Source organism: Ranitomeya imitator, chromosome 1 (assembly GCF_032444005.1).
Source record: "Ranitomeya imitator isolate aRanImi1 chromosome 1, aRanImi1.pri, whole genome shotgun sequence".
Classification (NCBI taxonomy): Eukaryota; Metazoa; Chordata; class Amphibia; order Anura; family Dendrobatidae; genus Ranitomeya; species Ranitomeya imitator.
In genome coordinates this window covers 304,105,406-304,118,761 of record NC_091282.1, presented here as the reverse complement: position 1 = coordinate 304,118,761, position 13,356 = coordinate 304,105,406, and the positions used below count along the sequence as shown (strand labels likewise).

Here is a 13,356-nt window from a genome sequence, read left to right as displayed (position 1 = left end):
CCTAGCCCTAACCCTAACCCTAGCCCTAATGGGAAAATGGAAATAAATACATTTTTTTAATTTTTCCCTAACTAAGGGGATGATGAAGGGGGGTTTGATTTACTTTTATAGCGTTTTTTTAGTGGATTTTTATGATTGGCAGCCGTCACACACTGAAAAATGCTTTTTATTGCAAAAAATATTTTTTGCGTTACCACATTTTGAGAGCTATAATTTTTCCATATTTTGGTCCACAGAGTCATGTGAGGTGTTGTTTTTTGCGGGACGAGTTGACGTTTTTATTGGTAACATTTTCCGGCACTTGACATTTTTTGATCGCTTTTTATTCCGATTTTTGTGAGGCAGAATGACCAAAAACCAGCTATTCATGAATTTCTTTTGGGGGAGGCGTTTATACCGTTCCCCGTTTGGTAAAATGGATAAAGCAGTTTTATTCTTCGGGTCAGTACGGTTACAGCGATATCTCATTTGTATCATTTTTTTATGTTTTGGCGCTTTTATACGATAAAAACTATTTTATAGAAAAAATAATTATTTTTGCATCGCTTTATTCTCAGGACTATAACTTTTTTATTTTTTTGCTGATGATGCTGTATGGTGGCTCGTTTTTTGCGGGACAAGATGACGTTTTCAGCAGTACCATGGTTATATATATCTGTCTTTTTGATCGCGTGTTATTCCACTTTTTGTTCGGCGGTATGATAATAAAGTGTTGTTTTTTGCCTCGTGTTTTTTTTTTTTTTCTTCTTACGGTGTTTACTGAAGGGGTTAACCAGTGGGCCAGTTTTATAGATGGGGTCATTACGGACGCGGCGATACTAAATATGTGTACTTTTATTGTTTTTTTTTTTATTATTATTTAGATAAAGAAATGTATTTATGGGAATAATATATATATATATATATATATATATTTTTTTTTTTTTTCATTATTTAGGATTTTTTATTTTATTTTTTTTTTACACATTTGGAATTTTTTTTTTAAACTTTTTTACTTTGTCCCAGGGGGGGACATCACAGATCGGTGATATGACAGTTTGCACAGCACTCTGTCAGATCACCGATCTGTCTCAGAGCACTGCAGGCTTCACAGTGCCTGCTCTGAGCAGGCTCTGTGAAGCCACCTCCCTCCCTGCAGGACCCGGATGCTGCGGCCATCTTGGATCCGGGCCTGCTACAGGGAGGGAGGTAGGGAGACCCTCGCAGCAACGCGATCACATCGCGTTGCTGCGGGGGCTCAGGGAAGCCCGCAGGTAGCCCCCTCCCTGCGCGATGCTTCCCTGTACCGCCGGCACATTGCGATCATGTTTGATCGCGGTGTGCCTGGGGGTTAATGTGCCGGGAGCGGTCCGCGACCGCTCCTGGCACATAGTGCCGGATGTCAGCTGGGGGAGCACGGCTGATCGCGTATGACGTACTATCCCGTTGGTGGTCATAGGGGCCCACCCCACCTCGACGGGATAGTACGTCTAATGTCAGAAAGGGGTTAAGGATGTTGGACTTCAAAATGGCCAGTCCTTTGTTGGTGATCTTAGGTTAGCAAAGTAAATTAGCAGCTGGCTTCTGATTTTTAATTTTTATTTTTTTTTCTGAGGGTTCAGGAGACTTAACAACAGTTTAATGGTTATAATTTTACTATTCCTCCAGGAGAAGAACTGCAGTCATGAAGTTACTGTTGTACTATTTTCTAGAACATTTTATGATGCAAAATCTTTAGGTAGGTGATTAAATATGTGTATGTGTGTATATTTATATATGTATACTAGTTGAAGAGTCCGGCGTTGCCTGGGCATAGTAAATATCTGTGGTTAGTTATAGCACCTCACTTCTCTCATTTTCCCATCACGCCTCTCATTTTCTCCTTCACTCCTCTTATTTTCCCCCTCACTCCTCTCATTCCCCCCTAACACTTGTCATTTCGACCTCACATCTGTCATTTTCCGATCACTCCACTATTTTCCCTCACTCCTCTCATTTTACACTCACACATTTTCATTTTCACCTCACACCTCTCATTTTCACCTCAGTATATACATATTTGTCATCTCCCTTATATATAGTATATACCTGTATGTCATCTCCTCCTGTATATAGTATATACCTGTATGTCATCTCCCCTGTATATAGTATATACCTGCTGTATGTCGTCATCTTCTGTATATTGTATATACCTATGTGGCGAGGTTGGTGTATGTGTGGTGAAATGTGTGCTGAGGGTGGTATATGTGTTCAAGCACGTGGTAGTGTGTGGAGCATTTTGTGTGTGTGTTCATATCCCCGTGTGTGGTGAGTATCCCATGTCGGGGCCCCACCGTAGCAACTGTACGGTATATACTTTTTGGCGCCATCTCTCTCATTCTTTGTCTCCCTTGTTCACGTCTGGCAGCTGTCAACTTACCTCCAACACTTTTTTTCCTTTCACTTTTTCTCCATTATGTAGATAGGGGCAAAATTGTTTGGTGAATTGGAACGCGCAGGGTTATAATTTCGCCTCACAACATAGCCTATGACACTCTCGGGGTCCAGACGTGTGACTGTGCAAAATTTTGTGGCTGTAGCTGTGACTGTGCAGATGCCAAACACGCACACACACAGCCTTATATATTAGATATACTCTCTCTCTCGTCATTACAAACAGAGTGATCTATTTCAAGTTTTTATTTCTGTTAATGTTGATGATTATGGCTTACAGCTAATGAAAATCCAAAAGTCATTATCTCAGTAAATTAAAATAATTAACAAAAAACACCTGCAAAGGCTCCCTAAGCGTTTAAAAATGTCCCTTAGTCTGTTTCAGTAGGCTCCACAATCATGGGGAAGACTGCTGACTTGAGAGACATCCAGAAGGCAGTCATTGACACACTCCACAAGGAGGGTAAGCCACAAAAGGTCATTGCTAAAGAAGCTGGCTGTTCAGAGTGCTGTATCCAAGCATAGTAATGGAAAGTTGAGTGAAAGGAAAAAGTGTGGTAGAAAAAGGGGCACAAGCAACCGGGATAACCGCAACCTTGAAAGAATTGTTAAGAAAAGGCCATTCAAAAATTTTGGGGAGGGGGGCGAGTCCTAGCTGGCCATGTGAGTGGAAGCAGGGAAGAGTGCTCCCGCTGCCAGAAGGACAAAAATCCTGCTTTAACCCCGATTTTCGGGTAAACTCACCTAAATCCGGCTGGCTGAAGGTCCGGAGAGTGCAGCGGTGCGGAGCAGCAGGTCCGGAGTCGGCAGCGATGACCAGGAGGCGGCAGAAAGACGCTGGCACCAGCGATGCAGGAGCCGGCCAAGATGGCTCCGATGCTAGGGAGGACGCCGAGAAGGAGAACGCCGCATGTCAGCGGCGCATGAAGGTGGCCGCAAAGCTGCAGCAGTATGCCAGAGTGGAGGCTGCTGAGGAGGCAGAACCAGGATCTGGAGCTGGAGCTGACCAGGAGGAGGAGGAAGCAAGCAAGGCTGAGCAGCATGAGGTACAGAGGGGGAAGGAGAGAGGCAGCATGGCTGGGGCTAGTGGGGGACCTGAAGCCATATCACAGGGAGAGGAGCCGACTCTTAGAGATGTTATCACACTGATCTCTTCATGTCAGCAATCCCTGAACTCCTTGGCCCAGCAGATGCAGGAAGTTAAAGGGGACACGGCACAGATTAATGCGGCTCTGCAGAAAATGGACAAACGTATAGGAGTGGTGGAGGAGAGGGTGAGCACGGCAGAAGATCACATAGTTAAGCTACAAAAAGCTGAAAAGAAGTTCGCCCAAGCAATAGCCGAGCTCGCTGCCAAAAATGAGGATCTGGAAAATAGATCCAGAAGAAATAATATACGTATAGTGGGGCTGCCTGAAAAGACTGAGAGGAGAAATCCCACAGAATTTGTTGAAAATTGGCTGCTGGAGAAGATTGGGAGCACAGTGTTGACAAAAGTCTTTGCTGTTGAACGGGCTCATAGGGTCCCGCCGCAGCCCCCTGCCCCAGGAGCAAATCCCCGTACCATGCTTGCTAAAATACTGAACTACAGGGACAGAGACATTATCCTCAGAAAGGCTAGAGAGATGGAGGATCTGACGGCTGGAGGTCAGAAAATCGCCATTTATCCGGATTATTCCGCTGCGGTTCAGAAGCAGCGGATGAAGTTTACTGGAGTCAAGCGGCGACTGAGGGAGCTGGGAGTGCAGTACTCAGTGATGTTTCCCGCCAAGCTGAGACTGGTGGCTTTTAATAAGACCCACTTTTTCCTGACACCGGAGGACGCTACCCAGTGGCTTGATACTCATGAGAAAAAACTTAAGGGAATGGGCGACTGACATTTCGGCGAGATCCAGTTGGGATTTGTTTTCTCTGTCGATGGAGGAGAGTTCTGCGCTCGTTAGCAATGGTTAAAGAGTTGAGCAACTGTTGGGGGTTTTGCTGGGCCATATTGAAGGAATGGCCGGAGGGGACAGTACCAACTACTAAATACGGGGGAGGAGGGTTATGCTGGGTACTGTGAACTGGTTTGGTACTTTTTCTATATGTTAATATAAGTTGAAATGTTAAGATACAATAAAGTGAAAGTTGGGGGGGAAATTGTGATTGCTATGGCAGCGGGACGCGAATGGAGAGGGTTAAGTAAGGGAGAGTGTTTGCAGTGGGCAGTGGAGCCCCACTCTTGCTGAGAGGAAGAATGCGTTACACTGGGGGGGTTAGGGGTGCAAGTTGGGAGGGGGCAGGGGGGGTGGGAGGGTTGGGGCAGCTCATACTTGGGAAATTGGATACTTTAAGAAATGATGAGCCACATGATGGGAGATTGTATTAAAATATTGAGTTGGAATGTGAGAGGTCTGGCGGATAAAACACGGCGGGCGGCAAGTCTGCAGTATGTCCGAGAACAGAAGGTCTCAATGATATGTTTGTTAGAGACACATTTAGTGCGGGAGAGGGTGAACGTATTGAATAGGCGCTGGATACAGAGGGCGTATCATTCTACTTTCTCGACGTACTCTAGGGGTGTGTCTGTGTTAATACCTGCGGGGGTGCAGTATGAGGAGGTAATGGTAAAAGAGGATGTGGATGGTCAGTATGTGGTGGTGAAATGTAAAATAAATGGAGTGTTGATGTGTATAGCGGCAATGTATATTCCGCCCCCATACTCAAGTAAGAAGATAAGAGAGGTGCTGGAGAGGGTAGAGCGTTGGGGACCGTTACCATCTCTAATTATTGGCGATCTTAATAATATCTGTGATGACTTTTGGGATAAAAACAAAAATCCCCAGAATAGAACAGGGGGACATATCACTACGTTTGGGACCTATGGCCGGGAAGTAGGTATGATTGATTTATGGAGAGTTAGACATATTGGGGAAAGGACGTACTCCTGCTACTCGCCAGCTCATGGTACTTTGTCTAGGATTGACTTGGCGCTGGGTAACTGTTTACTGGACACGATGGTAGGGGACGTGAGATATTTACCTAGGGCTCTTTCAGACCATAGTCCAGTTGAGGTGGAATTTCGGCCGGTGGGGACACGGATCGGGAGCAGGAAGGAGTGGAAGGTTCACCCTAATTGGCTACACAGTATGGACTTGGAAAAGATAAAGAAGGAGTTGGTGGAATTTTTTGAGATTAACGAGGGAAGTGTAGATGTTCTTACTGTGTGGGAAGCCATGAAGGCGTACTTGAGGGGACTGCTGTTCAGGGATATTAGCAGGTGTAAGAGGAAATCAAGAGAGACAGAGAGGTTGGCGGTTGATGGGCTGAGGATAGCCGAGGATGAGATGGTAATAGCAGGTACTCCGGAAGCTGGGAGGAGGCTAAAGGCAGCTCAGAGTCAGTTGGAGGAGGTATTGCTCGGTAAGGCTGAAAGGAAGAGGGAATTCATGAATCTGGCTTTTTACCAGGAGGGCGAATCTGTGGGTCATTTGCTATCGATGGTGGCTTCTGCCCAGAGAAACACTTCCTTTGTTCATTCTTTGGTATCGGGGAGCGGTGTGGCTGTCTCTGAGACTTCAGAGATTTTGGACATTTTTGTGGATTTTTATGCGGACCTATATTCCTCTCAGGTAGATGGGTCGGTGGAGGACACGGTGGCGTTCCTTGAGGAATTGGAGCTCCCAAGGCTGAGTGACATAGATAGAGAAGATTTGGAAGCTCCCATCACGGAGGAGGAGTTGGGTCGGGCACTGCAGTCTATGGCTAATGGGAAGGCACCTGGCGTAGATGGATTTCCTGCTGAAATTTATAAAAACTTTGGGGAAGTGCTGATCCCTAAATTAAGGGTACTTCTGGAGGAGGCTAGGAGTGGCGGTCGTCTACCGGCATCTATGCGGGAGGCCATAATAGTGGTGATTCCTAAGGAGGGGAAGGACCCGACACAGCCGGATTCATATCGGCCAATCTCCTTGCTTACTACAGACGTTAAACTTCTGGCTAAGGTGTTGGCGATGAGGTTGACAAGTGTTATTTCCGGCCTGGTGCACTCAGACCAGTCCGGCTTTATGCCTGATAGGTCCACTGCGATCAACTTACGAAGGCTGTATATGAATTTGCAACTCAGATCCGACAACTGTGGCCAGAGAGTTATTGCATCTTTAGACGCCCATAAGGCATTTGATAGTGTGGAGTGGGGATATCTCTGGCAGGTGCTCCGGAGTATGGGGTTTGGACCGCAGTTCATATCCTGGATTCAACTAATGTACTCGATGCCGATGGCTAGGGTTAGGGTAAATGGGGAGTTATCACGGACCATACAACTGGCTAGAGGGACGAGACAGGGGTGTCCGCTCTCTCCTCTTTTGTTTGCTCTGGCTGTGGAACCACTGGCTGCTGAGCTTCGACGGTCTGATGAGGTGACTGGGTTTAAATATGGGATGATTGAAGAAAGGGTGGCGTTGTATGCGGATGACATTCTGCTATTTCTGGCTGACCCGGATACGTCCTTGGAGGGAGCCATTGGGATTATTGAGCGTTTCGGATCGGTGTCGGGACTTAGGATAAACTGGAGTAAGTCTGTCTTGTTTAAGGTGGATGATGATGGTAGGGAGCCACTGGAGGATGGGCGACTGGAGGTGACTAGCCAATTTAAGTACCCTGGAATATGGGTATCTATGCCTGTTACTGACTATATACATAGAAATCTGACTCCAATCTTAGGTGTTCTTAAAGCGAAAGCGGATGCTTGGCTTAAACTGCATTTATCTGTGGTAGGTAGGGTGAATCTTATTAAAATGATTTTGATGCCAAAAATACTGTATATTCTTCATAATGCGCCAGTTTGGATACCACGCGGGAGATTTAGACAGATTAACTCTCTGTTCAGGAATTTGATATGGGGGAGACAGCATCCGCGTATCAAACTGGAGACACTTCAGCGACCCAAGGAAGATGGGGGATTGGCATTGCCTAACCCTGAAATATATTTTCTTGCAGCCCAGAGTCAGCATCTAAAAGGCTGGGCGCATGAAGGGTCATCTGGGGCGGTACAGCGGCTGATGGAAGTGGTGACAAAAAGAAGGCCAGTAGTACAATGTTTGGAGGATGGATCCCTGGGGGCTCTGGGGAAATTATACCCGACTGTGCTGTTGATACGCAGGCTGTGGGGTAGGCTGAGACATATACGGGGGGTCACGGATTTGACTAGATTCTCACCGCTATGGCATAACAGCAACTTACAGGAGCTTGAGGCACTGGGGGTACTGACAGAATGGCGGGTCAAAGGGATTCAATACGTGTATCAAATAATTGAGCGAGGTGAATTGAAATCATTTTCCCAATTACAGGCGGAATTTGGTCTTGGGACTGTGGGGGAATTTCAGTATTTGCGGATGAGGCATGCTTTTGGAGCTCAGAGTAGAAACGGAGGTATTGGAATTCAGAGGGATATAGTACTGGAGTATGTGTGTAATGAAGGGACTACTGGGAGAGTCATATCTACTTTGTATAAAGATCTGTTGCACACTTTCCTATTGGGGTTTCCAATAATGGCGAGAGCTAAGTGGGAGAGGGATCTGGGTCCAATGGAGAATGAGACTTGGGAGTCGGTGCTAGAATGGGTCCCACAATTGTCACTGAGCGAACCGTATAGACTGTCACAGCTCTATGTGATACACAGGGTTTATAAGTCACCGATGGTGCTATATAAGGCTGGTTTGCGTGATGATTCTGAATGCCCGAGGTGTAAAACTGCAGATGCTGATATACTCCATATGATGTGGACGTGTCCGAGACTGGCTGCTTTTTGGGTGGTAGTTTTGAGTCGTATGGAAGGTGCGTATGGATGTAAGGTGCCAAGGGATCCTATAGTGTGCTTGTTGGGATGTGTGGATGAGATTGGAGTGGATAACAACCTAAAGATAGCTATTGCCAGATTGTTATACATGGCTAGGAAGGTAATAGCTCGAAATTGGATTAGGGAAGAACCGCCGTCAAGAGGAGAGTTCCTCCAGTATGTGAAGCAGGGCCTGACACTAGAAAAGGGGTTTTATAAAAAAGAGGGAAAATCGAAATGTTCAATAAAATGTGGTCTCCGTGGATTGCTATGGGATAGGGGTATTATAGAGGGAGAGTTAATTAAGGTTCCTAATTAATGGTAATGTTAAATGTGGCTTATATTATTAGCCGAGGGATTAGATAGTATATTGGTCTAATGATGGAAGTGCTAAGCAAGGTGAGCTGCTTTGTTGGGTGGGGGTGGGGGATGGTGGGATTGAAGGGGAATGTTTGAAGGGGGAGAAAAAAGCTTTGTATTGAAAATGAGAATGTAACATGTCATTTATCTTGTTATTCTTAATAAAAATTTATTTGAATAAAAAAAAAAAAATTTTGGGGAGGTTCACAAGGAGTGGACTGCTACTGTAGTCATTACTTCAAGAGCCACCACACACAGACATATCCAGGACATGAGCTACCAGTGTCGCATTCCTTGTGTCAAGCAACTCATGACCAATAGACATCGCCAGAAGTGTCTTACCTGGGCCAAGGAGAAAAAGATCTGGACTGCTGCTCAGTGGTCCAAGGTGTTGTTTTCAGATGAAAATAAATTTAGCAATTAATTTGGAAATCAAGGTCCCAGAGTTTGGAGAAAGAGTTGAGGCACACAATGTAAGCTGCTTGAGGACTAGTGTGAAGTTTTCACAATCAGTGATGGTTTGCGGAGCCATGTCATCTGCTGGTGTAGGTCCACTGTGTTTTATCAAGACCAAAGTCAGCGCAGACGTTTACCAGGAAATTTTAGAGCACTTCATGCTTCCCTCTGCCGACAAGCTTTTTGGAGATGGAAATTTCATTCTCAGCAGGGCTTGGCACCTGTCCACACTGCCAAAAGTACCAATACCTGGTTTAAAAACAGCAGTATCACTGTGCTTGATTGGCTAGCAAACTCGCCTGACCTTAACCCCATAGAGAATCTATGGAGTATTGTCAAGAGGAAGATGAGAAACACCAGACTGAATAATGCAGATGAGCTGGAGGCTGTATAAAAGCAATCTGGGCTTCCATAACACCTCAGCAGTGCCACAGGCTGATCGTCTTCTTGCCACTCCGCATTGATGCAGTAATTGATGCAAAAGGAGCCCCGACCGAGTATTGAGTGCATTCACTGAACTTACATTTCAGTAGGCCAACATTTCGGATTTTAAAATCCAATTTATCCATCGTCACATTGGGGGCCACACGACCGTAGATGTATGCTGCTGCCACTAGGAGGCTGACACTAAGTAAATACAAAAAGGGTTATCTCCTCCTCTGCAGTATACACCACCTACTGGCTCCGGATAGAACCAGTTCATGCTTGGTGTCCGTAAGAGGCACACTGGGGTCTGCTATTCAGGCCATACCTTTTTTATTTTTATTTTTATTTTTTTAACCTTTTTGCGCAAGAGGACCCTTTCAAGGGGCCGATCTCTCCCAAACAACAACAGTTGAGCACAGCGATTGTCGCCTCCCCTTATCCTCTCCTTCGACGTGGGATGCCAGGCCAGAGCTATTTATTCGGCCTCCCATGACAGCACCACGAGAGAGGGAATCCACCCTTTAGGAACAGGAAACCTACAGATACTAAAGGTAGCACCTCTCCCACGCTTGAGTTTGTGTCCTGTTTCTGATGGGACGGATCCCTACAGATGCCTACAGGATTTAGGATCCCAGGTCTGGCTGGTTGACTGAGGTAGCGATGGGGGTCTCCTACCTCGACCAGTGCGGGGGTCCTGGAAGCGCCATGGTGCTCCTCGATGGCAGCACGGCAAGGAGCAGGCTCCAGAGGATCGCTGTCTCCGGAAGTGGCCAGCGCCGAGGTAAGTATTCTCCTAGGCTCCCTGTGGCTCTAGTGGTGCCGGGTCTGAGTGTCCCGGGGCGCTTGCGGCTCTCTTCCGGGCATCTACGAGTGGCCTCTGGCACGCTCAATGCTGCTGGGAGTTCCCGGGTGGCTTTGGGGCGCAGGGCCCGCTTCCAGGTCACCCCCGCCGGTTCCCTTCTGCGCATGCGCGGGGGGTTTCTGGCACTGGGAAAATGGCGGCCGCCATACAGAGGGACCGGAGACCAGATTCAGTTTCATTAGGGACTGATTAGCACTTGCGGGGGATGTCGGGGTGAGGCACAGATTCACCTGCCGACCCGGAACCGGGGGGTGGGGGGGGTATATAGGGCCAGCAGACAGAGAGATCCCTGCTTCTGGCCAATTTTCCTCACAATGGAGGATGAGCAGCTGTACCCTTTCCAGCCAGTGGAAGCTGCGGACTACAGACAAGCCTCAGGCCCCACGGAAAAGTTGGGATGGAGGTGGCCAGCTGAGTGACCGATCCAGCAGCAGGACGACTTCCAGGTGAACGACATCGGCTGAAAAATTCCCCCCTCGTATTCCGGTACCTATCTCTGCAGACACTGGTGAGTGATCTTCGTGAATGTTCTCTGTGATGCAGCCTCCCCCCTATGTTTTTATTCTTAGGGGAATAAGTGCACAGAGAAGGCAAGGCACAGGGAATATGCCCCCTACCGGACTCTTGTCCAAAGAGATTATGCCCCCTCCTGTATCCAACAGAAGGTGAGGCTTAGGAAGAGGGAGGGGGAGACATTGTAGCTCCTAGATGGCCCTTATTTCCCGTTAATATTCTCCTCAGGTGGCGGAGGAGACTCGTAACTTCACCTCAAGTCTGAAAGAGATTATCAGGACAGAAGTCATTCTCTCAAGTAGACTGGAGAAGGAATGAAGTTTCACCTGAATCATCTCTCTCGGCCTCTTCATCTGCAGAGGATTCGGGCCGCTTCTGTCTGCCCCTAGACCATGTGGATAAACTTGTAAAAGCGGTCAGGGGAACAATGGGGATAGTAGAACCCAGACCTGAAATGTCCATACAGGATGTCATGTTTAAGTGTGTAGATCAAAAGAGACGTAGATCCTTTCCCTTGAATGAGAAGATTCAGGGTCTGATTCTCTGCGAATGGAAAAGGCCAGAAAAGAGGGCTCTTTACATCCGGCCCTGAAGCAGAGATAACCCTTTGATGACCCGGCTGTTAATCTCTGGGATAAAGCCCCTAAATTAGACGCAGCAATCTCATAGGCATCAAAAAAATCTTCCTTGCCTTTTGACGATATGGGCTCCCTTAAAGATCCCCTATATAGAAAGACGGACATTTTCCTTAAAGAAACCTGGGAGATGGCAGCCGGATCTCTAAGGTCAGCAGTGGCGTCCACTTGCGCAGCCAGATCTATGATGGTCTGGCTGGACCAACTTGAGTTTCAGCTTAAAGAATGAACACCTCGAGAGATGATTTTGGGAGCCCTTCCAACAATTCAGGAGATCGCAACTTTCTTGTCTGATGCCTCAATTGATTCAGTCAGGATGGCAGCAAGGGCAGCGGGACTCTCCAATGCAGCCCGCAGAGTGCTGTGGTTAAAATGCTGCCCAGGCGATATCCAAGCAAGGTCTAAGCTCTGTGCCACCTCGTGTGAAGGGGAATGCCTCTTTGGTTCAGTCCTGGACGAATTACTGGGCTAAGCAGGGGATGAGAATAATAGGTTTCCCAACCCATCATCCTCCTCCTTCCGACGTCCTTTTAGCAGAAGAAGATTCGGTCAAAGACCGTCGTCAAGTGTTCGCTCTAAATGGGATGACAAGTAGAAGAGAGGCACTGGCTTCATGTTCAGGCATTCATTGCAGGAACAGAAAAAAACATCCCAATGGCTAGCGGCTCCCGTGGGAGGTAGATTGTCGGCCTTTTATCCATCCTGGTCTCTTATCACCAACAGCAGTTGGGTGCAGGGCGAGATATCCACAGGACTTAAACTTGAGTTCTTTTCGATCCCAGGGACTAATTTCAAGATGACTCCTGTCCATCTCTACCTGATAGAACAGTCTGCCTTAGACTGAGGTTGTCAAATTGTGCCAAAAAAGGGTCCTGGTGGAGGTTCCGGCTTCTGAGGAGGGTAGAGATTTTTGCTCTCCCCTGTTCTTGGTCCAGAATCTTACAGGACCATCATTAATCTTTGGTTCCTTAATAGATTTCTGGTCGCTCGACCCTTTGTAGCAATTATTTTGATCAGAAGAGTCTCGGCGTTAGCTGCTCTTTCTTGTCACGCTCCCTTTCTGGGTTTTCACCGTTACAAGGTGGTCCTTAGACCATCTCCATCCTTCCTTCCTAAGGTGGTGTCTTTTCACCTTAATTAGGATATCGTGCTTCCCTCGTTTTGTCCTGCTCCGGTTCACTGAGTGGAAAAGGCTCTTCATTCCTTAGATCTTGTGAGTGCTCTTAGGAAGTACGTATCTAGGACGGCACGTTTTCGTCAGATGGATGCCCTGTTCGTGCTCCCGGCGGGACACCGGAAGGGATTGGCCACTTGTAAGTCGACAATAGCCAGATGGATTCGGTCGACTATTCAAGAAGCTTACCACGTTAATTTGTGTTAATCTCCTACTGCTTGGTCACTGAACTGGTTCTATCCGGAGCCAGTGGGTGGTGTATACTGCAGCGATGGAGCTAACCCTTTTTGTATTTACTTAGTGGCAGCCTCCTAGTGGCAGCAGCATACACCCACGGTCCTGTGTCCCCCAATGAGTGGCTCGGAGAAAAGGATTTTACGGTGAGTACACAAAAATCCCTATTTTTAAGCTGATGTTATAAAGTATTCTAATTTACTGAGATAATGACCTTTTGGGTTTTCATTGGCTGCAAGCCATAATCATCAACATTAACAGAAATAAACACTTGAAATAGGTCACTCTGTTTGTAATGACTCTATATAATGAGTTGCACTCTATGTATTGAAGAACTGAAATACAATAACTTTTTGATGCTATTCTAATTTTGTGAGGAGCACCTGTGTGTGTGTGGGTGCGTGTGTGTGTGTGTGAGAAAGTGATGGTGCGTCTTATAATGTGGATATACCTTACCGGCCGCTGTGGA

At 46.9% G+C, this 13,356-nt stretch overlaps 1 protein-coding gene across 3 annotated transcripts in view; it reads left to right on the top strand.

Annotated features, from left to right (window-relative positions):
- DEPDC5 (DEP domain containing 5, GATOR1 subcomplex subunit) overlaps nt 1-13,356 on the top strand; it is a 217,716-nt gene that overhangs the window by 55,165 nt on the left and 149,195 nt on the right. For all 3 annotated transcript variants that reach the window (XR_011319327.1, XM_069757652.1, XM_069757644.1), the window contains exon 11: nt 1,648-1,717. Coding sequence is in view for 2 of the 3 variants with exons in the window: in XM_069757652.1 (XP_069613753.1) it covers nt 1,648-1,717 (70 nt within the window). In the remaining variant the exon portion in view is untranslated. The remainder of the gene's footprint in view (nt 1-1,647; nt 1,718-13,356) is intronic.